The sequence below is a fragment of the Notolabrus celidotus genome, chromosome 7 (genome assembly GCF_009762535.1).
Source record: "Notolabrus celidotus isolate fNotCel1 chromosome 7, fNotCel1.pri, whole genome shotgun sequence".
In the NCBI taxonomy this organism is placed as follows: Eukaryota; Metazoa; Chordata; class Actinopteri; order Labriformes; family Labridae; genus Notolabrus; species Notolabrus celidotus.
The window spans coordinates 38,203,822-38,228,820 of NC_048278.1; the positions used below are offsets into that span (position 1 = coordinate 38,203,822).

The 24,999-nt window shown below is 41.7% G+C and overlaps 1 protein-coding gene across 1 annotated transcript in view; it reads left to right on the forward strand.

Annotated features, from left to right (window-relative positions):
* Positions 1–24,999, forward strand: part of usp34 (ubiquitin specific peptidase 34) — a 51,932-nt gene that overhangs the window by 20,131 nt on the left and 6,802 nt on the right. Inside the window, exons 15-46 of the mRNA XM_034687434.1 lie at positions 482–1,194; positions 1,276–1,490; positions 1,576–1,694; positions 1,820–1,947; positions 2,857–2,946; positions 3,041–3,136; positions 3,269–3,351; positions 4,595–4,749; positions 7,103–7,216; positions 7,359–7,458; positions 7,618–7,780; positions 7,870–7,996; positions 8,123–8,273; positions 8,369–8,469; positions 8,578–8,793; positions 10,077–10,202; positions 10,299–10,421; positions 13,612–13,695; positions 13,791–13,877; positions 13,974–14,174; positions 14,262–14,344; positions 14,428–14,468; positions 14,583–14,707; positions 16,981–17,133; positions 18,672–18,776; positions 18,885–18,979; positions 19,085–19,389; positions 21,698–21,861; positions 21,947–22,012; positions 22,593–22,739; positions 22,973–23,029; positions 24,462–24,539. Coding sequence (XP_034543325.1) covers positions 482–1,194; positions 1,276–1,490; positions 1,576–1,694; positions 1,820–1,947; positions 2,857–2,946; positions 3,041–3,136; positions 3,269–3,351; positions 4,595–4,749; positions 7,103–7,216; positions 7,359–7,458; positions 7,618–7,780; positions 7,870–7,996; positions 8,123–8,273; positions 8,369–8,469; positions 8,578–8,793; positions 10,077–10,202; positions 10,299–10,421; positions 13,612–13,695; positions 13,791–13,877; positions 13,974–14,174; positions 14,262–14,344; positions 14,428–14,468; positions 14,583–14,707; positions 16,981–17,133; positions 18,672–18,776; positions 18,885–18,979; positions 19,085–19,389; positions 21,698–21,861; positions 21,947–22,012; positions 22,593–22,739; positions 22,973–23,029; positions 24,462–24,539 — 4,611 coding nt within the window. The remainder of the gene's footprint in view (positions 1–481; positions 1,195–1,275; positions 1,491–1,575; positions 1,695–1,819; positions 1,948–2,856; positions 2,947–3,040; positions 3,137–3,268; positions 3,352–4,594; positions 4,750–7,102; positions 7,217–7,358; positions 7,459–7,617; positions 7,781–7,869; positions 7,997–8,122; positions 8,274–8,368; positions 8,470–8,577; positions 8,794–10,076; positions 10,203–10,298; positions 10,422–13,611; positions 13,696–13,790; positions 13,878–13,973; positions 14,175–14,261; positions 14,345–14,427; positions 14,469–14,582; positions 14,708–16,980; positions 17,134–18,671; positions 18,777–18,884; positions 18,980–19,084; positions 19,390–21,697; positions 21,862–21,946; positions 22,013–22,592; positions 22,740–22,972; positions 23,030–24,461; positions 24,540–24,999) is intronic.

Here is a 24,999-nt window from a genome sequence, read left to right on the forward strand (position 1 = left end):
ATTAGATTCGAGACAATACAATACAGCATGATACAATGAAATATGATACAAGACGAAACATAACAACATGAAAGGATATAATTTGACATAAAAGTATACGATACAACACGAATCGATATGATAACATACGGCACAACACGGTAAGATATACCATTAAATGAAATATGATTTGCGTTACATTATGATGCAATATGATTCATGATACACGATGTGGGCTATGTCGTAACAATAACGGCTCAAAAGAGAGATTCTGCGATATCTGCAGCATTACAAGACGATTTTATAATAATGACATCACAATGTCGAACTGAGGAACAGAAAATGTCCCTAAAAATGCGTTTGTGTACCTCAAGTGTTTAATGATGCAAATACAGACCAAAGATCCAGCGTAAGACACGATCACTGATTCAGGGTTTTATACATCTCTCTCACACTGACTGATTTCACTTCATTGTTTCTGGTGCGTCTGTCGTGGCGTCAGGAGTCGATGCAGGGCAGCTCCGATGAGACGGCGAACAGCGTGGAGGAGGGCAGCAGCGGGCCGGGCAGCAGCAGCGGCCGCAGCGAGGCCTCCAGCAACGAGGCCGCCTCCAGCAGAGCCAGCCAATCGGCAGGCAGCCCCGGCAGCGAGCTGCACTCTGACGACATGGCGGACAGCGAGGCCTTAAAGGAGGAGGAGGAGGACGACGAAGAGGACGACGACGAGGAGGACGACGATGACGACGAAGAGGATGAAGACGAGGGGAGCCGGTCGGCTACAGAGGGGGGGCAGCAGAAGGAGCACAGGGAGCAGGCCGAGTCCAGGAAGAGGAAAGCAGGGGAGGCTCTCGGGGAAGGGACGAGCCAGGGGGCGGGGCCTAGTGGTTCAGGGGGCGGAGCCAAGCCTAAAGGTCTCCCCTTTAATCCGGACACTTCTGCCGTCATGACGGCATCAACGTCCTTAGAGGGCCGCATGAGGATGTTGGACGCTTGCTCTGTGATGGCGTCTGCCAGGCCTGAGGGGGCGGAGCCTCAGCAGCAGCCTCCTGACATTGGGCCCTCACAGATGGTCCAGGGGCCTCAGGAGCCCACATGTCTGCCACGGCCTGGGGACTTTCTGGGAGAGGCTATGGGCAGTGAGATCTTCAACTGCCGGCGCTTCATCGGCCCGCAGCACCACCACCATCATCATCACCACCACCACCATCATGAAGGGTAAGATCCCAGACCGCTTAGACACCTTATCAGAGCAGGACAGTAAAACATGTGACTCATAACCCTCTCGTCCCACCGCAGGCCGATGGTGGAGGACATGCTGAGCGCCGACGACGTGAGCTGCAGCAGCTCGCAGGTCAGCGCCAAGTCGGAGAAGAACATGGCCGACTTCGACGGGGAGGAGTCGGGCTGCGAGGAGGAGCTGGTCCAGATAAACTCCCACGCCGAGCTCAGCTCTCACCTCCAGCAGCACCTCCCAAACCTGGCCTCCATCTACCACGAGCACCTGGTGCAAGGTGAGCCAGCCGGTACTGACTTTGGGTTCATTAACCTGTTAGACACCCAGAGAGGTTAACTCTGTGTGCTCCTGTATCCCTGCAGGGCCAGCCGTCCACAAACACCAGTACTCCAGCAGCCACGCCGTGACCGACATCAACCTGGACAACGTCTGTAAGAAGGGGAACACTCTGCTGTGGGACCTGGTGCAGGACGAGGACGCGGTACGACTTTAAACCCAGCTCTATGACCGGCTAGTTTATTCCTGCTTTTAACTTTTTACCGTTCTAGGTTAACTTTCCCTCGGACTTCTGCGTGGTCTAAGTTTCATCCGTCTGTGTTCTTTTAGATCCATCTCTCTGAGGGTCTGATTAACGAGGCGGAGAAGCTGCTGTGTTCGCTCGTCTGCTGGTTCACCGACCGACAGATACGAATGCGCTTCATCGAGGGATGCCTCGACAACTTAGCCCATCACAGGTGAGAGAGACCCGACCTCGACCAAGAGTTCCGGGGTCTTTGAGCCCCCAGAACTACTTTACCCTGATCTGAAAGGTTCCTGTGCCCCCATTGTTGTCTGCATTTCGACCGTGGGCTGAAGTCCCGGGTAGATTGTGTAAATCGGGCCAGTGATGTATGGATGGAAAAAAAGTAAATGCACTACACCACCAGACCAGTAGAGGGCAGTAACACAAAGAGGAATGCCATTCATCACATGTGGAAAAAACAATGAATGTGAAGGTTTTTTTCGAAAAATTAAAAAAAAAAGAATTTGAAAAAAAAAAATTTGAAAAAAAGAAATTTGAAAAAAAAATTTACCAAAAAAATTGCAAACATAATTTTTGAAAGAAAATTTGACAAAAAAAAATTGACAAAAAAAATGAAAAAAAAAAAAATCACAAAAAAGAATTTCACAAAAAAAATTGCAAACAAAAATTTTGAACAAAAATTTTGAAAAAAATTGCAAACAAAAATTTTAACAAAAATTTTGAAAAAAAATGGGAAAAAAAAATTTGACAAAAAAAATTGGGAAAAAAAAATTGGGAAAAAAAAATTTGACAAAAAAAATTTGACAAAAAAAATTTGACAAAAAAATTTGACAAAAAAATTTGACAAAAAAATTTGACAAAAAAATTTTGACAAAAAAAATTTGACAAAAAAAATTTGACAAATATTTTGAAAAAAACATTTTGACAAAAAAAAATTGCAAACAAAAAAGGGAATCACAGATGTGTGTGATGTTATTGTGGACGGAGTGCAGAATAAAAACACTGCGGTTAATCTACAAGTACTACCCCCCTAGCAGGGTCTTTTTAGAGGGGAGATGATCTACCCCTGAACTAAATTTAGACCCTTGTTTCTGATTGTCCTCTCCCCTTCCTCCCTCAGGTCCGTCGTGGTCTCTCTTCGTCTACTACCTAAGCTTTTTGGCACTTTTCAGCAGTTCGGCTCCAGCTACGACACTCACTGGATCACCATGTAAGCATCACTCTCATTCTAAGACCCCGCTCTCCTGTAAGTCTTCAGACGCTGATGCTTCATTTAATGAACGTGCTTTTGCTGCGTCTGTCAGGTGGGCGGAGAAGGAGCTGCACATGATGAAGCTGTTCTTCGACAACCTGCAGCACTACATCCAGGAAGTCCGTGAACACCTGCACAAGTTTGCACTGTGAGTCCGTCACATGATTTGGGCAATCTTGATGATGCAGCGATGACACTGTGGGGTATAAGAGGATGTATTTTAGATTGTTGTATGGTTCCTTCTTTAACTTGTCTCCCCTTGTTTGTTTGTTTGTTGCAGGTACAGCCACAGCGCTGAGGTCCAGGTCCGTCTGCAGTTCCTCACCTGCGTCTTCTCCACGCTGGGATCACCGGACCACTTCAGTAAGATCCATCTCCTTTAATCCACAAAGAGAACAGTGAATCCCAGTGAACGATGCTTACATGCATGATGTTTTGTAGGAGTAAAGTCAGCAGCGTTGACTCTGTTGAAGAGTTTCCTGCAGCAGTCTGTAAATGAACTCTGCATGAGCGTTAGGTTTCCTCCGAGTCTGGAGGGAACGGCGCTAAAATAGACCTCATTATGCAACCTGAGCCGACCCAACCCAGAACAATGCTCCGGCTGTCTGAGAGCGACCCAACGCTGGAGAGGAGAAAGTAGAGCCCAGAGTCAGACATGTTTGATCTCAACAAACACCGAAATATTTAAAGGCACTATGAGGAGTTTTTAACTGGCTGAGAAACAGACTGAAACTGATCCTGAAGCAAACAAGACCATCCACAACAACACAGATACCTTCTCTGTTGTCATTTTTAATGCCTGTCAGAACAGAGGATTGACATCTGGCTCTAGAAAGACCCTTTTTTGGGCTGTTTTCATAGCAAATAATCACATTGTGTGATTAAATAGAAATGTTGCAAGACAACAGGATGAGGTTATTGTCTTAAGACACTAATTTTGCATTTACAGGACAAGAGATAAGAGGTATCACTTTGTCCACAAGGGGGCGCTAGAATCAATACAAACCAGAAGTTCCTCACAGCAGCTTTAAACCCTCTTTTACTGCAAGACACAAAAACAACACCGTCTCTGAGATCTTATAGTGACCCAACATAAACCCACGACACCGTGAGAAGACTTTTAAACTCTCTGATGTATCCTCCTCCTTTGTTCGGTGCGTTTCTAGATCCTCTGATTTTTTTTTTATATCTTTAAACTCACAAAATACTCAGTCTTTATTATTTTGTTGCCTTACTCCAGCAATAAACTGCGTTCCTCCAAGGCTCTTTACACAACTTCTGAATATGGATGCACGATGTTAAAGGCTTGATATCTGTATTGGTCAATAAAAGCTTTAAAAAGTCAGTTACAGGTATCAGCAGATTGGACATGTATGAAATATGTCAATGTCAGAAAATGTAACTTAAAAAACAGGAACAGTTTCATCTTTTCATCATCACTGCCTCAGTTTTGGTTCCACATTTGGAGGAATGAAGGAAATTGAATTAACACCTCGACTTCACAGCAGAGTGTGTTTACAGATGGAGAGAAATCTGTCCTCACACTTCTTCGTCTGCCTGTGTGTAACCGTGGGTGTGTGTTTCTTTGTGTGTGTGTGTGTTTCAGGACTGAGTCTGGAGCAGGTGGACATCCTGTGGCACTGCCTGGTGGAGGACGCGGAGTGCTACGACGACGCGCTGCACTGGTTCCTCAATCAGGTCCGCAGCAAAGACCAGCACGCCATGGGCATGGAGACCTACAAACACCTGTTCCTGGAGAAGGTAGAGGGACTCGGGTTCAGGACTTTCTCCTCCTGGAGTTTCTGGAACAGCTGAAACATTTAAATAAATCAATTTAAAAAATCTAGCTTTATTAATAAAGCGCCCTTCATAAAATCCGAAGAATGAATAAACATAAAACAGAAACTGATTTAGAAGTAGAGACTAATGCACATCTCTTCAATAAAATGTATATAAATAAACAACAAAGGGAAATTGTAAATACACAAATAAATACAAGGTAAAACATAAATAATTAAGACAATAACAAAAAGGTAAAGATAACATTTTAAGATAATTTAAAGCTGCAAAAAACAGATCATATAATATTAGAGTTTTTAAAAATAATGTAGTTGAATATTAAAATAAATAGAAGTGACATTAAAATATTTTATATATTTATTTTCTTTAATGTTTGCTCTGTATTTTTTAATAATTGTAAATATTACTTATAAAACCTTTTTTGATTTATAATTTTTTTTTTTTTTAATTTCTTATTTATGCATTTATTCAATTTTATTCATTTAAATGATCTTTTATTTAGTTTTACTTTCAGAATATGGACTAAGTTTTGTATAATTTAATATTTGTGAGATCTGGTTCTGAGTCTAATGGCTGCATTGTTTTTTTGGCTGAGTCTATTAAAAACATTTGAAAATTAAAAGATAAATTATATAAAGTTATAAGAAATAATGCCTTCATAAAAGCCAGACTAAAATAGTTTTATTTAATTAACTTTTAAAAATCTCACCATGAATGACACAGATGCTAAATTATCAGTGTCATAACAACTGTGTTAGCTTTCCCTTAAATATATAATATATATATAATTTATATAAGTAATACACCTTTTTTAGATTTAAAGGTGACATATCATGCAAAATGTTCTTTTTAATGGTTCTTTACCTGAAATCTGTGTCCCTGTCTACAAACCCCCCGAGAATGAAAAGAATCCATTCTGCCCCTGTTCTGATTTCTCCACCTTTCTGTAAATGTGTGTGAAACCAGCCGTTTCAGTTTTCAGTGTTTTTGTTACGTCACAACAATATCCGGTCTGTCACGGAGTCAGAGCTCGGAGCTTGTTCAGCCCATAGACTGTATAAAATAATACTGAATCCCTCCCCCGTTTTTCATTCCCTGCACACATGTGTGCTAACAAGGAGCTTAGGAGGGAGGCATGCTAGTTGTAGGCTGTCTTAATAAACACAAAGGTCGCTTTGACTCCCCACGTCTGCAGATTTGAAGATCTAGTGGATGATTTTTATTTATCATGGATAAGTGCTAGTGCTAATTAGCATAGCCACATAGCTATATGCTGTAGCTGTAGCTGTAGCTGTAGCTGTAGCTGTGTACCAAGACACACGTCGACATACTGACAAATAAAACAACAAGAAACACTAAATCTGTGACCAATCCTTCAGAAAGGTCCCGCTGCCTTTCTGGCAGAGGTCGGTTTTACTCCCCACGTCTGCAGATTTGAAGATCTAGTGGATGATGTTTATTTATCATGGATAAGTGCTAGCGCTAGTTAGCATAGCCACATAGCTACATGTTCGTAGCTGTGTACCAAGACACACGTCTACATACTGATAAATAAAACAACAAGAAACACTAAATCTATGACCAATCGTTCAGAAAGGTCCTGCTACAGGCGCCTCTCCGTCAGGATCAGATTCAGAGGGTTGAAGTAATGCGATCTCTGAGCAGCCGTGTATATTCAGCCAACATGTAAACATTAGATCAACGTGCTGGAGAGCCGAGGCCACACCCACTTCCGGAGGGGGCGTGGTCAGAGGGAAAACAGAGTGTTCTGATGAGGAATGAAGAAGAGGACTTTTCAGGCAGACCAAAATCTGATTTCAAAGTGTTTTTTTGAGCATAAACTTTAAAGACATGTTTTGGGGACCTCTTAGACCAATATATGTTGATGAAAAAAGCGTGATATGTCACCTTTAAAAAAAAAAAAGCATTGATCAAGTTAAAAAGTTGGATGTCAATACAAAACTTGGAGGCAAACGTGTGTTCTGCTCTGAGCGGCTTGTACGAAAATCTCGCACCACTCTGTTGCATGGCGTAAATGAAAAAGGCTTCCAGAATGCTCGGGGAGGTTCCGAAGTCCTTTGGTGCTCCTTAAAGAGACAGTAACCGTCAGAGGGACGATATAAAGCCTGAAAAAAAGGCTTTAATCCCAGTTTCTTTGAGTTTGAGTTTGTTTCTTCTTCTGCCCTTTTTTTAAAGTAACGTTTTTTAGCTGGACTTCAGCTAACAAAGTATTAACCGATGAAACGTTGAGGAATAGTGAGTGCTGATGTTTGTTCAAGTGTTTTATGTAACTGTGTGTTTTGCGTCTCTTCAGATGCCCCAGCTGAAGCCGGAGACTATCAGCATGACGGGTCTGAACCTCTTCCAGCACCTGTGTAACCTGGCCCGCCTCGCCACCAGCGCCCTGGACAACGCCTCCAGCTGTGAGGTAAACAGACTCCCATAGACCAGCATCAGCATATGGTTCTATCAAGAGTCCCTCAATAACTTCATATCATATACAAAATGTTTTCTGACTACAGCAAATAAAATGTGTGTGTGTGTGTGTGTGTGTGCGTGTGTGTGTGCAGCTGTGTGGGATGGACCAGCTGTGGGGCATCGCTCTGAGAGCTCAGTCTGCTGATATCAGCCGAGCCGCCATCCAGTACATCAACTCCTACTACATCAACGGTGAGTGTGAGACCGTATTGTTGTTGCACTTTGATGTTAATATTTTTCATATGTTTTGCTCTTCAAGGAAAACACACTAGGAGATTTTTATATCAGGGTTTTATATTTTGTATCACATCATGTTGTGTATTTTACTTCATGTGTGTGTTTGTTGTCCAGCCGGTAAGACTGGTCTGGAGAAGGAGCAGGAGTTCATCAGGAAGTGCATGGAGAGTCTCCTCATGGCTTCAGCTAACCTGGAGAAAGACGCTCACTCCAGCCTGACCAGCATCGAGAGGGGGCTGCTCATGCTCAAAACTCACCTGGAGGCCTTTCGACGCAGGTACACCCCGACCAGAAACCCCCTTTGAGTGACCGTGCAATCATAAAAACATCTCACTGAGACATCACTTCCTGTCCCGTCTCTGTCAGGTTCGCGTATCACCTGCGTCAGTGGCAGATTGAGGGGACGGGGATCAGCAGCCACCTGAAGGCCCTGAGCGACAAGCAGTCTCTGCCGCTGAGGATCGTCTGCCAGCCAGCCGGACTACCTGACAAGGTGAGGTGCTCACATGTGACACAGCAAAAACCAGACTCTGCTGAGGAGGAGTTTAATCTGACGTTGAAGCATCAGAGGTTTCATTCCTGCAGTGTGCAGTTTTGTCCTAACTGTGTGTGTTTGCAGATGACGATAGAGATGTATCCCAGCGACCAGGTAGCAGACCTGAGGGCTGAGGTGACCCACTGGTACGAGAACCTGCAGAAGGAGCAGATGAACCAGCAGGCTCAGCTGCAGGAGTTCGGACAGAGCGGCCGGCAGTCTGGTGACTTCCCAGGTCAGCTCTCAGGAAACCTTCTCTTGTGATTTCGTACGTTTCCAGAAGTTCTCCAGATTACTTTAACTGTCTCTGTGTGACGTTGTCGTCTGCAGGTGGTCTGATGGGACCGGTCAGGATGATCTCCTCTGGCCACGAGCTGACCACAGACTACGACGAGAAGACTCTGCATGAGCTGGGCTTCAAAGACATGCAGGTGATGAATCTGAACAGAGCCTAGATTTTGAAGTTGTAGTGGTGCTGTCGTCTGAAATGTAAACACAGATAAATGGTCCCTGCATCACGCTCCTCTGTTTGATCCCAGATGGTGTTTGTGTCTCTGGGCGCTCCTCGGAGGGAGAGGAAGGGGGAGGGTATCCAGCTCCCGGCCTCCTGTCTGCCTCCTCCTCAGAAGGAGCACATCCCCATGCTGCTGCTCCTCCAGGAGCCGCACCTCACCACCCTGTTCGACCTGCTGGAGATGCTGGCCTGCTTCAAACCGCCCAGCCCCAGCACAGAGAAGGTCCAGGACAACCCAGAGGTGTGTGTGTGTGTGTGTGGGTGGGTGTGTGTGGGACGGTCACTCTGGGGCACACCTGAAAAGTTCTGACTTTAACCCCAGAGGAAGAAAAATGTCAAAACAAAAAGTCAGACTCTGACTTTTAATTTATTTGAATTACATTCTTTATTTTTTCTTTTGCAAACAAAGTCAGGAACCCTTGAATTTAAATTTAGAGGTGCCACTTTATTTGCCAAAAGAAAGAAAAATATAAAAAACTTAAATTCATGATTTTGAGTAAAAGTATAAGTTTCACAGAATTTTGTAAGTAAGAAAAAACAACAATCAAGAATATCCGGTATAAAGATGGTCTCTGATTTATATTTAAATTTCATATTTTAAGCCATTTTCTTCTATAAATAAAGTTGCATTTCCACCAAAAGTACCAGGAACCTTTAGTTCCAGGAACCTCTCTTTATATTTAATAACATCAGATTACAGGAAATATTTACTCTTGTGCGATCTCCCTTTCTTTTATTTATTTATTTAGAGGATCATTTCAACTTTTTATTTTCAAACAAAGTTGGTAACCTTTGAATTTAAATTTAGAAGCGCAACCTAATATGCCAAAAGGGAAAAAACATAGAAAATCTTGAATTCATGATTATATTATTGAGTTAAAAATATATGAATTTTACAGAATTTTAGAAGTAAGAAAAAACAAGTATCAAGAATATCCGGTATAAAGCCGGTCTCTGAATTTCTATTTCATATTTTCAATTATTTTCTTGCTATAAATAAAGGTGCATTTCCACCAAAAGCAGCAGCAACCTTTAGTTCCAGGAACCTCTCTGTATTAAATATTAAATAACATCAGATTACAGGAAATGTTTACTCTTGTGCAATCTGATAATTTTTACTTTTTTATTTTACAAACAAAGTCAGTAACCTTTGAATTTAAATTTAGAGGTGCAACTTTATTTGGAATAAAATGAAAAAACTCAAATTTTTGATTATATTGAAGAAAAGTTCTGAATACAGAATTTAATTTTACAAATCTTTGTAAGTATAAAAAAAACAACAATCAAGGATATTCGATATAAACATGGTCTCTGACTTTTATTTCAATTTTATATTTTAAGATTTTTTTTTATAAATAAAGGCGCATTTCCACCAAAAGCAGCAGCAACCTTTAGTTCCAGGAACCTCTCTTTAAGGAAGTAATGTTTCCTGACGCCTGAAAGCATCCTCTGATATGTGCAACTCAAACAGTTATTATATGATTATGATTATACGTTAGAGTAACACTTCCTGTGTCCCTGCAGACCGCACGGTGTGAGGAGCTTCACCTCCACGCGGAGAACCTCTCTCGGCGGGTTTGGGAGCTGCTGATGTTGCTGCCTACATGTCCCAAGATGCTTCAGGCTTTCCAGAACATCTCAGACGACACGGTCAGTCCCTGTGACAGATTAACTTCCATGAGTGATCGGCAGGACAACATAGCAACAGGTTTTTCCAATCATGTGTGTGTGTGTGTGTGTTTGCAGAACGGGGAGGGTCTGTGCTGGAAGGAGCTGCTGAGGATTAAAAGTGCTCACAAGCTGCTGTACGCCCTGGAGATCATCGAGTCGCTGGGCAAACCCAACAGACGGATCCACAGAGAGTCCACCGTGAGAAAAACACACATTCATTCTAAAAGATCAATTCAGATATGATATGATGAAACCTGAAGGAAAAAATGCAACACCCCTCACTCTTCGAAAGAACATTAGTGTGAATTGTTGTCTCATTCTTGCCTGTTTTTAATGCAGTGACTTCCACTACAGAGTCATGTCTGTGTTTAATGCAGTGACTTCCACTACAGAGTCATGTCTGGTTTTAATGCAGTGACTTCCACTACAGAGTCATGTCTGTTTTTAATACAGTGACTTTCACTACAGAGTCATGTCTGTTTTTAATGCAGTGACTTCCACTACAGAGTCATGTCTGTTTATAATGCAGTGACTTCCACTACAGAGTCATGTCTTTGTTTAATGCAGTGACTTCCACTACAGAGTCATGTCTGTTTTTAATGCAGTGACTTCCACTACAGAGTCATGTCTGTTTTTAATGCAGTGACTTCCACTACAGAGTCATGTCTGTTTTTAATGCAGTGACTTCAACTACAGAGTCATGTCTGTTTTTAATGCAGTGACTTCCACTACAGAGTCATGTCTGTTTTTAATGCAGTGACTTCCACTACAGAGTCATGTCTGTTTTTAATGCAGTGACTTCCACTACAGAGTCATGTCTGTTTTTAATGCAGTGACTTCCACTACAGAGTCATGTCTGTTTTTAATGCAGTGACTTCCACTACAGAGTCATGTCTGTTTTTAATGCAGTGACTTCCACTACAGAGTCATGTCTGTTTTTAATGCAGTGACTTCCACTACAGAGTCATGTCTGTTAATAATGCAGTGACTTCCACTACAGAGTCATGTCTGTTAATAATGCAGTGACTTCCACTACAGAGTCATGTCTGTTTTTAATGCAGTGACTTCCACTACAGAGTCATGTCTGTTTTTTAATGCAGTGACTTCCACTACAGAGTCATGTCTGTGTTTAATGCAGTGACTTCCACTACAGAGTCATGTCTGTTTTTAATGCAGTGACTTCCACTACAGAGTCATGTCTGTTTTTAATGCAGTGACTTTCACTACAGAGTCATGTCTGTTTTTAATGCAGTGACTTCCACTACAGAGTCATGTCTGTTTTTAATGCAGTGACTTCCACTACAGAGTCATGTCTGTTTTTAATGCAGTGACTTCCACTACAGAGTCATGTCTGTGTTTAATGCAGTGACTTCCACTACAGAGTCATGTCTGTTTTTATTGCAGTGACTTCCACTACAGAGTCATGTCTTTGTTTAATGCAGTGACTTCCACTACAGAGTCATGTCTGTTTTTAATGCAGTGACTTCCACTACAGAGTCATGTCTGTTTGTAATGCAGTGACTTCCACTACAGAGTCATGTCTGTTTTTAATGCAGTGACTTCCACTACAGAGTCATGTCTGTGTTTAATGCAGTGACTTCCACTAGAGAGTCATGTCAGTTTGTAATGCAGTGACTTCCACTACAGAGTCATGTCTGTGTTTAATGCAGTGACTTCCACTACAGAGTCATGTCTGGTTTTAATGCAGTGACTTCCACTACAGAGTCATGTCTGTTTTTAATACAGTGACTTTCACTACAGAGTCATGTCTGTTTTTAATGCAGTGACTTCCACTACAGAGTCATGTCTGTTTATAATGCAGTGACTTCCACTACAGAGTCATGTCTTTGTTTAATGCAGTGACTTCCACTACAGAGTCATGTCTGTTTTTAATGCAGTGACTTCCACTACAGAGTCATGTCTGTTTTTAATGCAGTGACTTCCACTACAGAGTCATGTCTGTTTTTAATGCAGTGACTTCAACTACAGAGTCATGTCTGTTTTTAATGCAGTGACTTCCACTACAGAGTCATGTCTGTTTTTAATGCAGTGACTTCCACTACAGAGTCATGTCTGATTTTAATGCAGTGACTTCCACTACAGAGTCATGTCTGTTTTTAATGCAGTGACTTCCACTACAGAGTCATGTCTGTTTTTAATGCAGTGACTTCCACTACAGAGTCATGTCTGTTTTTAATGCAGTGACTTCCACTACAGAGTCATGTCTGTTTTTAATGCAGTGACTTCCACTACAGAGTCATGTCTGTTAATAATGCAGTGACTTCCACTACAGAGTCATGTCTGTTAATAATGCAGTGACTTCCACTACAGAGTCATGTCTGTTTTTAATGCAGTGACTTCCACTACAGAGTCATGTCTGTTTTTTAATGCAGTGACTTCCACTACAGAGTCATGTCTGTGTTTAATGCAGTGACTTCCACTACAGAGTCATGTCTGTTTTTAATGCAGTGACTTCCACTACAGAGTCATGTCTGTTTTTAATGCAGTGACTTTCACTACAGAGTCATGTCTGTTTTTAATGCAGTGACTTCCACTACAGAGTCATGTCTGTTTTTAATGCAGTGACTTCCACTACAGAGTCATGTCTGTTTTTAATGCAGTGACTTCCACTACAGAGTCATGTCTGTGTTTAATGCAGTGACTTCCACTACAGAGTCATGTCTGTTTTTATTGCAGTGACTTCCACTACAGAGTCATGTCTTTGTTTAATGCAGTGACTTCCACTACAGAGTCATGTCTGTTTTTAATGCAGTGACTTCCACTACAGAGTCATGTCTGTTTGTAATGCAGTGACTTCCACTACAGAGTCATGTCTGTTTTTAATGCAGTGACTTCCACTACAGAGTCATGTCTGTGTTTAATGCAGTGACTTCCACTACAGAGTCATGTCTGTTTATAATGCAGTGACTTCCACTACAGAGTCATGTCTGTTTTTAATGCAGTGACTTCCACTACAGAGTCATGTCTGTTTTTAATGCAGTGACTTCCACTACAGAGTCATGTCTGTTTTTAATGCAGTGACTTCCACTACAGAGTCATGTCTGTTTTTAATGCAGTGACTTCCACTACAGAGTCATGTCTGTGTTTAATGCAGTGACTTCCACTACAGAGTCATGTCTGTGTTTAATGCAGTGACTTCCACTACAGAGTCATGTCTGTTTTTTAATGCAGTGACTTCCACTACAGAGTCATGTCTGTTTTTTAATGCAGTGACTTCCACTACAGAGTCATGTCTGTGTTTAATGCAGTGACTTCCACTACAGAGTCATGTCTGTGTTTAATGCAGTGACTTCCACTACAGAGTCATGTCTGTGTTTAATGCGTCCACTTCACGATGTGGATTTAATGAGTCTGTTTGGGTCTCCAGGGCAGCTACAGTGACCTGTATCCAGACTCTGATGACTCCAGTGAGGATCAGATCGAGAACAGCAAGAACACCTGGAGCTGCAAGGTAACAGAATCAAGATCCAAAGATTCAGGACTCTACAGACCAGTTTGTTTACGTTGGTTTAAAAACTAAAGTCTCTCTCTCTCTCTGTCCTCCAGTTTGTGTCGTCTGGAGGTCTACAGCTGCTTTTGGAGATCTTCAACTCTGGGATCCTGGAGCCTAAAGACCAGGAGTCCTGGACCGTGGTAAGACAGACTCGAGCAGCTTTAAGGAGGGAAGAAGGAGAACTTGTTGTTAAGTCTCTTCTGTGATTGTTAATCCTGTCCCTGTCTCCTCTGCAGTGGCTGCTGGACTGCTTGGCCTGCCTGCTGAAGTTGATCTGTCAGTTCGCGGTGGACCCCGCAGACCTGGACCTCGCCTACCACGACGTCTTCTCCTGGTCCGGCCTCGCTGACAGCCAGAGGAAGAGAGCGTGGCCGGGGAAGTCCCGCAAGTCCACCGTGGAGCACGGGAAGGGCCTGCACATCCCGCGGCTCACTGAGGTAAAGGGTTTAGATACATGGTCCTGGATCCTGTTTCCATCCTCAGTCTCTGTTTGATCATCAGCTGATCTCTGTTCTGGTTCGCAGGTTTTCCTCAGCCTCGTTCAGGGCACCAACCTCATCCAGCGTCTCATCAACGTGGCCTACACCTACGACAACCTCGCACACAGGTAACAGAATCAGGACTTTAAACTTCAGGGGTCTAAAAGATACAGGACCAGGTTTAACTCACCCTCTTCTCTTTGATCCTCAGAGTCCTGAAGGCTCAGTCGGACCACAGGTCTCGCCATGAAGGTGAGAACTTACTGAAACATTTTTAAATCTCTGCCATGATTAATAAAGTCTGACCGAGTCTTTACCAACATCAGAACCATGAAACAGGTCCTCATGTCTGTGTCTCTCCTGCAGTGACTCACTACTCCATGTGGCTGCTGGTGAGCTGGGCTCACTGCTCCTCCACGGTGAAGTCCAGCCTGGCCGACAGCGACCACCTTCACGACTGGCTGAAGAAACTCACCCTGCTGGTTCCTGAGGTGAGCTGGTCTATGAGTCAAACTATCCTGGGTCACTTAAAGGTGACATATCATGCAAAATTGACTTTTTAATGGTTCTCTCCCTGAAATCTGTGTCCCTGTCTACAAATGAAAAGACTCCATTCTGCCCCTGTTCTGATTTCTCCACCTTTCTGTAAATGTGTGCTGAAACCAGCCGTTTCAGACTTCAGTGTTTTTGTTACGTAACAACAATATCCGGTCTGTAACAGGAAGTCAGAGCTCGGAGCTTGTTCAGCCCATAGACTGTATAAAATACAACTCAACCCCTCCTCTGTTTTTCATTCCCTGCACACATGTGTGCTAACAAGGAGCTTAGGAGGGAGGCATGCTAGTTGTAGGCTGTCTTAATAAACACAAAGGTCGCTTTGACTCCCCACGTCTGCAGATTTGAAGATCTAGTGGATGATTTTTAGTTTTCATGGATAAGTGCTAGCGCTAATTGGCATAGCTACATGTTCATAGCTGTAGCTGTAGCTGTGTACCAAGACACACGTCGACATACTGACAAATAAAACAACAAGAAACACTAAATCTGTGACCAATCCTTCAGAAAGGTCCCGCTGCCTTTCTGGCAGAGGTCGCTTTGACTCCCCACGTCTGCAGATTTGAAGATCTAGTGGATGATTTTTATTTATCATGGATAAGTGCTAGCGCTAGTTAGCATAGCCACATAGCTACATGTTCGTAGCTGTGTACCAAGACACATGTCGACATACTGATAAATAAAACAACAAGAAACACTAAATCTGTGACCAATGCTTCAGAAAGGTCCTGCTACAGGCGCCTCTCCGTCAGGATCAGATTCTGGATCAGATTCAGAGGGTTGAAGTAACGCGGGTCTGTGAGCAGCCGTGTATATTCAGACAACATGTAAACATTAGATCAACGTGCTGGAGAGCTGAGGCACACCCACTTCCTGAGGGGGCGTGGTCAGAGAGAAAACAGAGTGTTCTGATGAGGAATGAAGAAGAGGACTTTTCAGGCAGACCAAAATCTGATTTCAAAGTGTTTTTTTGAGTATAAACTTTAAAGACATGTTTTGGGGACCTCTTAGACCAATATATGTTGATGATAAAAGCGTGATATGTCCCCTTTAAGTTCAAAGTCACAAAATCCAACCTGCCAGCACAGAGAAAGCTGAAAAACTGGACTGTGAAAAGGACCAGTAAAGTCAGGGATAACATATGGTTAGCAGGTTATTATGGGAAAAAGAATCCAGACAGGGTGAGACAAGACCCAGTCTCAACTCAACTTTATTTATAAAGCACTTTAAAAACGACTACAGCTGAAACAGAGTGCTGTACATAAACAGACAAACAACACAGGAATAATAAAACAATTCAAACAAAACAAACCATAAAACACTGAAACAGGAGCAGAGTCTCATGCAGGGTTGAAAGCCAAGGAATAAAAATGGGGTTTAAGATGAGTTTTAAAAATGGACAGTGAGGAGTCTAATGTGGAGGGGAAGCTCAGTCCATCATTTAGGAGCAGCAACAGAAGAAGCTCTCTCCCCTCTGAGCTTCAGTTTGGACCTCGGTACCTCCAGGAGCAGCAGATCAGCTGACCTGAGGCACCGAGCAGGAGGGTAGGGGTGAAGGAGCTCAGAGAGGTAAGGCGGGGCCAGACCATTTAAAGATTTAAAAACAAATAACAGAATCTTAAAGTGGACTCTGAAGTGCACAGGGAGCCAGTGGAGGGAGGCCAGGATCAGAGTACTGTGCTCCCTCTTACATACCCCAGTTAAGAAGCGAGCGGCTGCATTTTGCACCAACTGGAGACGTGTGAGGGAGGACTGACTGACTCCAATATAAAGTGTGTTACAGTAATCCAGCCGAGACGTAATAAAAGCATGGATTACTGTCTCAAAGTGCTGCTGTGCAAGAACAGGCTTCACCTTCACCAGCTGCCTAAGCTGAAAAAAGCTGGACTTCACTGCAGAGCTAATTTAACGATCCAATTTAAAATCACTGTCCATCTTAAAACCACAGTTTGAAACTGATGGCTTTAATCTCCCTTTCGTGCCTCTACCTGTCTCCCCTCTCTGCTCAGTTTGTTTTTAATGTAAACAAGAACATTTTCAGAACAGACCCTGAAACCATAATGACGCCTGAAAGCATCCAGATATGAAAACATACATGAAACAGAGTCATTACTGTCGTAGGTGAAGAAGGCCGTAAACCTCCCACCTTGAAATGACACCTCTACGTCTTTATCAGCTTCTTATCCAACCTGTCGTTGTTTCCTTTCAGCCGGCGGTGAGACACGAAGCCTGCAACGGCCTCTACAAACTCTCTCTGTCAGGTCTGGAGGGAGGAGAGTCCATCAACAGATCCTTCCTGCTGCTCGCCGCCTCCACGCTCCTCAAGTTCCTGCCAGACGCTCAGGCGCTCAAACCGCTGAGGGTGAGAACACGATACACACACACCGGGACCAGGACCTGGTCTGCAGGCTACACTCTGTGTCAGAAGTCCTCAGGGACCATGATCTGACTCAATTTGAGCTTTGCTACAGTAAACCGGTTTGTCTCTGAGGGGCGTTTTCCCCTCTGATGGGACGGACGCTGGAGACACTGGGACACAGTTTACATCCTCTGATTCTCTGCAGAACTCCACAGATCATGATCAGTCAAAACAAACAGTTTGACTGATCCTGATTTAACGATGACGTCTTGGACAGTGGAGTGAACTTAGAGAGCTTCGTCCATGAAGATAGTCTGGTTTAAACTTCTGGGTTGACTCTTTGCCGTAGGTCCACATAGCCCTGTACCTTCACACGTAGCCTGACGTGCACCTCCTCAAAAAAAGTATCTCAAGGTGTTTTTCAACCACAGGAACTTTCCCCCAGGGAACAAAATTTTCACTTTTTTTCATGATTTTCTGTTTTTGGGGCACAATTTCAAATTTGAGGAAAATAAATTTTTTAGACAGGCTCCGGGGTCAACTTTTTTTGTAAACATTTTTTGTAAAAACAAAATTTGTAAAAACAAAATTTGTAAAAACAAAATTTGTAAAAACAAAATTTGTAAAAACAAAATTTTGTTAAAATTTTTTGTAAAAAAATGTTTTTGTCAATTTTTTTTTTGTAAAAAAATATTTTTCAAAAAATTTTGTTTGCAATTTTTTTTTTGTCAAATTTTTTTTTCCATTTTTTTTTCAAAAATTTTGTTTGCAAATTTTTTTTGTCAAATTTTATTTTTCCAATTTTTTATTTTCAAAAATTTTGTTTGCAATTTTTTTTTGTCAAATTTTTTTTTTGGCAAAGTCTAATTTTTTTTAATTTTTTGAAAAAACCATTCACATTCATTGTCACATGCACCTCCTCAAAAAAAGTATCTCAACCACAGGAACTTTCCCCCCGAACTACGTGCATTCTAACCGTTGGACCCAGGGTCTAAATTTAGTCTTCTCTCAGCCCACCGTGAATGCGTCTCTCCTCCCGGTGTTCCGGTTTTAAAAGTGACCCTGTAAACTGGAGACCTTCAGCTGAACGTGTCAGTGTTTGTGGAGTTTACACAGCTGTTGAAACACAGAGGGAGTTCCTGGGAATGCAAACTAGTTTAGTTTTTATTAAGATTTCAAAATATCCTCATCAGATATTTAATGATGGTCTAAAGACGTTTATGAGGGATGCATCCGGCTGAGAGTCTCCAGTTAACAGGGTCGCTGTTTAAACCAAAACACTGGCCGATCTCTGCTGGAACACCGGGAGAGACGCAGTCACACTATCAGGCTCAGAGGAGACTACTGTTCAGGAGTTATTAAACCAAGTGAATCACAGGTGTGTGTGATGTTACTGTGAACACTGAGGGAACGTTCAGCATTGCAGGCCCAGCTCTCAAAAAAGTGACTGGACCATTTGGGATATAAACTACCCAGGAACTTAATTTAGACCCTGGTTCCTGCTGTCGAACAACACCTTAACATTGAGTTGTTTGTTTCAGATGGAGGATTATGAAGAGGAGCCTCTGCTGAGGACGGGCTGTAAGGAATACTTCTGGCTGCTCTGCAAACTCATCGACAACATCCACGTGAAAGACGCCAGCCAGGTGAGACCCTCTGACTCATTACGCTGATCTGTAGTCGCCTCATTGAGCAGTATGAAGAGTTTGTGTTGTTTTGAGCTGTTGCTAGCGTTGGTCTGTTTGAACTCACAGAAGGTCTCTCCCTCTCTGTCGCTGGCCGGCTCTCTGCAGACCACCCTGCTGGACCTGGACGCTCTCGCCCGGCACCTCGCCGACTGCATCAGGAGGTCAGACGCTGTCTTTCTCACTCTGATATTCACGTGGATGATGCATTGACGTGTCGCCGTTCAGTTACAGCGTTCATTTATTGTAACTCTCTCTCTCTCCTGCAGCCGTGAGATCCTGGACCAGCAGGACGGCATGATCGAGGACGACGGGCTGACGGGACTCCTGCGTCTCGCCACCAGCGTCCTCAAACACAAACCGCCCTTCAAGTTCTCCCGCGAGGGTCAGGAGTTCCTGCGGGACGTCCACAACCTCCTCTTCCTCCTCCCCAGCCTGGCCGACCGCGCTCAGCCCAAATGCAAGTCCCACGCCGCCCGCGCCGCCGCCTACGACCTGCTGGTGGAGACGGTGAAGGGCTCGGTGGAGAACTACCGGCTGCTCCACAACTGGGTCATGTCTCAGCACATGCAGGGTGAGGTTTGACCGCTGATTTATGTCTTCTGCTTAAAAACAAACAAACTTGGATCAGGTTTCATGAAAAACCTCTTCAGGGTTTCTCTCTGGGAGACCCTGTTCGCTTCAGATTTCACAGGATTTGGAAGAAATGCACCAAAAGAGAAGAGCAGGAACACAAACTTTACATTCCTGATCTCCAGCTCTCTTAAATTTAGAACATATTAGGATTTAAAGACCATGAGTGGATTCTGCTAAAGCTGCAGTGATGATTTTTGACCACTAGGTGGCATCAAAGCTTCTTAAGAACAGACATTTAATCTGAATCAGGTTCATCACTTTGTTTCTCGTGCACAGAAACAGAAACAGACCAAAGAACAGAAAGCAGAGCTCTCTGTAAACAAAGTCACATCATGTTTGAGGTTTTAATGGATGTACGGAGAGCAGAAGCAGGAGCATCAAGAAACTAATACTACAAATACGACAGATTATTCATCCTCAAGCCATCACCAAATGCATAAGTGTGTTATCCTTGTGATTATTCGTGGTATGAAACTGGTCTGCAGGCTACACTCTGTGTCAGAAGTCCTCCGGGACGATGATCTGACTCAATTTGAGCTCTGCTACAGTAAACCGGTGTGTTCATGTGGAGCGGTGTCTCTGAGGTGAGACTCATGCAGGACGCACCGGGACAGACTGAACAATGAATCAATGAATCAATGAATCAATGAAACAATGAATCAATGAATCAATGAATCAATGAAACAATGAAACAATGAATCAATGAAACAATGAATCAATGAAACAATGAATCAATGAAACAATGAATCAATGAAACAATGAAACAATGAATCAATGAATCAATGAATCAATGAAACAATGAATCAATGAATCAATGAATCAATGAAACAATGAATCAATGAATCAATGCAACACTGAATCAATGAATCAATGAAACAATGAAACAATGAATCAATGAATCAATGCAACAATGAATCAATGAATCAATGCAACAATGAATCAATGAAACAATGAATCAATGAATCAATGAAACAATGAATCAATGAATCAATGAATCAATGAAACAATGAATGTGATTCAAAATGAAACAGAGAAGAATGAGAAAAGGACAATAAATAAGATAATATAAAAAATAAAAGTTTTATTCATATGGAAATCAAGAGTCAAATAATGTTGCTAAAAATATTATAAAACCTTTTTTATTAATTAAAATATTTTGTGTCACTATACTTTAAAAAAAAAAAAAAAAAATTATTTTTTAAATATTTATTAGAACTCACAGGAATATGCAATAATGGAATAATAATTCATATAAGTGCTTTAAAATCTACTTTTAAAATAGTAATATGGACCAGAAAAAGAAAACAGCAAGATAAAAAAAATATTAGAAATAAGTGAAAATAAGTATAAAATGTTCAGAAAAAAATCCCATGACTAAATACCAAAAGGAAATAATTTTATATATTTTAAATGAATAAAATAAATTAATGTGACAGAATTTCCAGTTAATCATGACTAATAACATTTTTTAATCACATTTTTAATTTTTTAATTTAAAATGTATTAATTTAAAATTGAATTAGGACTGTTAAATTATATTTTTAAATTGCAATTGATTGCAGAATTTCCAGTTAATCATGACTAATCACATTTTTTAATCGCATCTTTAATTTTTTTATTTAAGATTGTTATAGTTTGTAAGTCCATTTGAGCAATATAAAGCAATCCTTACAGTGTCCTTATTTAGTAATCTAATGATCTTTGTAAGAAGTTGACTCTAGAAGGGGACCCTTAAATGCAGGTGGAACTTTTAGTCTCAACGTACTCCAGTGGTTCCTCACTTCACATCCAAAATAAACACAACTACCTTTAGTTTTCTCTCTGGACGAAATCTGTAGTTGAATTTGTGATTAAAAGAACTTGTTTCTTTATCAATTTCTGCTCAAGGAGGTTTGTTTCTGCATTACTGCTGCATCAATTTCTGTTTCCCATATATGGTCAAAGGGTCAGAATTGCAGAAGGAGTGTGTGTTAATCACAACAACAGCAAATGCTTGATATTAATAAGAATTTATGTTAACGTGTTATTAAGACTTTAAATTTGACATCCAGAATATCACTATCAATAGTCCCAATATATTTGTTTCTTTACATTTCCACATTTTATTCCTGTTAGGCCTTTTTATTATCTTTCTTTTTCCTTTTTGTTCCACATTTATTTTCTTAAATCATCATTTCCACGTTCCAGTAGTTACTCTAGAAGAATCTTTAAGATATTAAACTATGGTTCTGATGTCCTCCCTCCAGCCTCTCACGCCCCGTATAAGTGGGACTACTGGCCCCACGATGACGTCCGGGCCGAGTGTCGCTTCGTGGGTCTGACTAACCTGGGCGCCACCTGTTACCTGGCCTCCACCATCCAGCAGCTCTACATGATCCCCGAGGCCCGCCAGGCCGTCTTCACCGCCAAGGTCAGAACCGGGACGACAGACGGGAACCATCATGTGAATTCATCTCTGAGTGAAGTTCTTATCTGATCCGTGTTTGTTTCTGCAGTATGCCGAGGATATCAAACACAAGACCACCCTGCTGGAGCTGCAGAAGATGTTTACATATCTCATGGTGAGTTCTGCTTTCACATCCTCAGCTGTCTGTACCACTTTAAGAGACAGAGAGCAGAGGGAGGGAAACACAGCTGTTCAAAAATACAATAAAAAGTAGTAAAATAACTATTTTTTTCCTAAACTTTTAAAAATTTAATTTGTATTATTAATAAATCTAAAATGATGTACAGATCCATGTTCAGGTTCACTTTTGAGAGCGACCTGTTGTTAGGAATTAAAAAATGAAAGCTTGATATTAAATCTAAGGCTCTCATAATCTGTGATACATATTTTAAAATGAAAAAATCTCTGTTATCTGTCCATTTAATAATATTAAAAAGTATCAGAGCTTTAAAAAAAAACGTCAGATCTTCACTTCAACTTCCAAAAGAGAGCGCAGGTGGTCGAGTGACATGGTGGAGAAGTTTACAGAGCGAGCAAAACTAATGAAAACAAAGAAATAAGAAGATATTTTCCAAATGTTTCACGTTGGAAACGCTTTAAAGAACTTATAGAAACGTCCAAACTTAAAAACATGCAGGGCGGTTTGTTTACATTGTAACTTTTCTGTTGAACGTTCTACTCTCATATGTTTTCAGGAGAGCGAGAGGAAAGCGTACAACCCTCGTCCGTTCTGTAAAACCTACACCATGGACAAACAGCCTCTGAACACCGGGGAGCAGAAAGACATGACCGAGTTCTTCACTGACCTCATCACCAAGATCGAGGAGATGTCACAGGAGCTGGTAAACGCACGCACGCACGCACGCACGCACGCACGCACGCACGCACGCACGCACGCACGCACGCACGCACGTTACCTTTGTTAACTTAAAGACTTAATAATTTAAGTGCTGCTGCTGTGTCTCGTGCATATATGTACATTTTTGCTGTGCAGTAGGATTGCATTAGTGGTGAAACATCAACACGTGTATTGAAATGAAAAAAATGTCAAATTGTTTCTTGTTTTTTCTTGCAGAAGAACACGGTGAAGACTCTGTTTGGAGGAGTCATCACCAATAACGTGGTTTCTCTGGTGAGTTTAAGGAGATAAATGTTTTTAAATAATTAATATTTCAAAGGATAATTCATGTGGTTTTAAACCTTCACATTTTTCCATATTTTAAAGGTGACATATCATGCAAAATGGACTTTTTAATGGTTCTCTACCTGAAATCTGTGTCCCTGTCTACAAACCCCCTGAGAATGAAAAGACTCCATTCTGCCCCTGTTCTGATTTCTCCACCTTTCTGTAAATGTGTGCTGAAACCAGCCGTTTCAGACTTCAGTGTTTTTCTTACGTAACAACGCCATCCGGTCTGTAACAGGAAGTCAGAGCTCGGAGCTTGTTCAGCCCATAGACTGTATAAAATACAACTCAACCCCTCCTCCATTTTTCATTCCCTGCACACATGTGTGCTAACAAGGAGCTTAGGAGGGAGGCATGCTAGTTGTAGGCTGTCTTAATAAACACAAAGGTCGCTTTGACTCCCCACGTCTGCAGATTTGAAGATCTAGTGGATGATTTTTATTTATCATGGATAAGTGCTAGCGCTAATTAGCATAGCCACATAGCTACATGTTCGTAGTTGTGTACCAAGACACACGTCTACATACTGATAAATAAAACAACAAGAAACACTAAATCTGTGACCAATGGTTCAGAAAGGTCCTGCCGCAGGCGCCTCTCCGTCAGGATCAGATTCTGGATCAGATTCAGAGGGTTGAAGTAACGTGATCTCTGAGCAGCCGTGTATATTCAGCCAACATGTAAACATTAGATCAACGTGCCGGAGAGCCGAGGCCACATCCACTTCCCGAGGGGGCGTGGTCAGAGAGAAAACAGACTGTTCTGAGGAGGACTGAAGAAGAGGGTTTTTCAGGCAGACCAAAATCTGATTTCAAAGTGTTTTTTTGAGCATAAACTTTAAAGACATGTTTTGGGGACCTCTTAGACCAATATATGTTGATGAAAAAAGCGTGATATGTCACCTTTAAGGCATAAGTGACTTTATTGATGGGTTTGATTTGTTTGTAACTGAGTGTCACACTATAATGTTTTGTCATCCAACAAGTCATTTAAAAAAACTGTCACACAATAACACAAACAAAATAACAAGTGGAGGCAGCAGAACAGAAACTCTCTTTGTTTTGGAGCGAGGTAGAAGCTCTTTGTGATTTTAAAGTAAGCTTATACTTAAGCTTATACACTCTTCTGATAAAAACTGTCATTTAAAGTCTCAGAACACAGAAGTTCCTGGTCTATAGTTCTCTTCCTGAATCAGAAATGTTAGTGTGTGTTACATAGATGTTGGGTTGGGTTGAAACTAACATTTTAAAATGCTAAAGTCATACAATAACCAATTTCTGCAAGCACAGTTTACAGTTAGTTCTTGTTATTCATTCTGCAGTTAGGACGTTTTTATAATTCACTGTCAGTCTGAGGGACTCTTTGTTCTCTTGTTCAGGACTGTGATCACGTCAGTCAGACTGCAGAGGAGTTTTATACCGTCAGGTGTCAAGTGGCGGACATGAAGAACATCTATGTGAGTAGAAGAAAAACCTCATTCTGGTTTTGAGTGTTTTTGATAAACTCTTAGATTTCACAGATATATCTGGAGTTAAAATAGGTGAAGAAAACCATATTATTTCCTTATTTGCAGATGACGTCCTTTTATATCTGAATAAACCTGAGCAATCAATTCCAGCAGTCCTGAAATCTATAGCCACATTTAGTGCTTTGTCGGGTTATAAGATTAACCTAGGGAAGTCGGTTGCTACACATTTTTATATTCCCCAAGATATGTCAATACAATCGCCTTTTCAAGTGTCCAAGAGGGGTTTCAAATATTTAGGTATATTTGTCACCCCTGACTTAAATAATCTGTTTGAAACTAACTACTCACCCCTAATTCAAAAGGTTAAGAATGATCTGACAAAATGGGCCTCCTTGCCAACTTCCCTCCTTGGGAGAATCAACACTATAAAAATGAACATTCTTCCCCG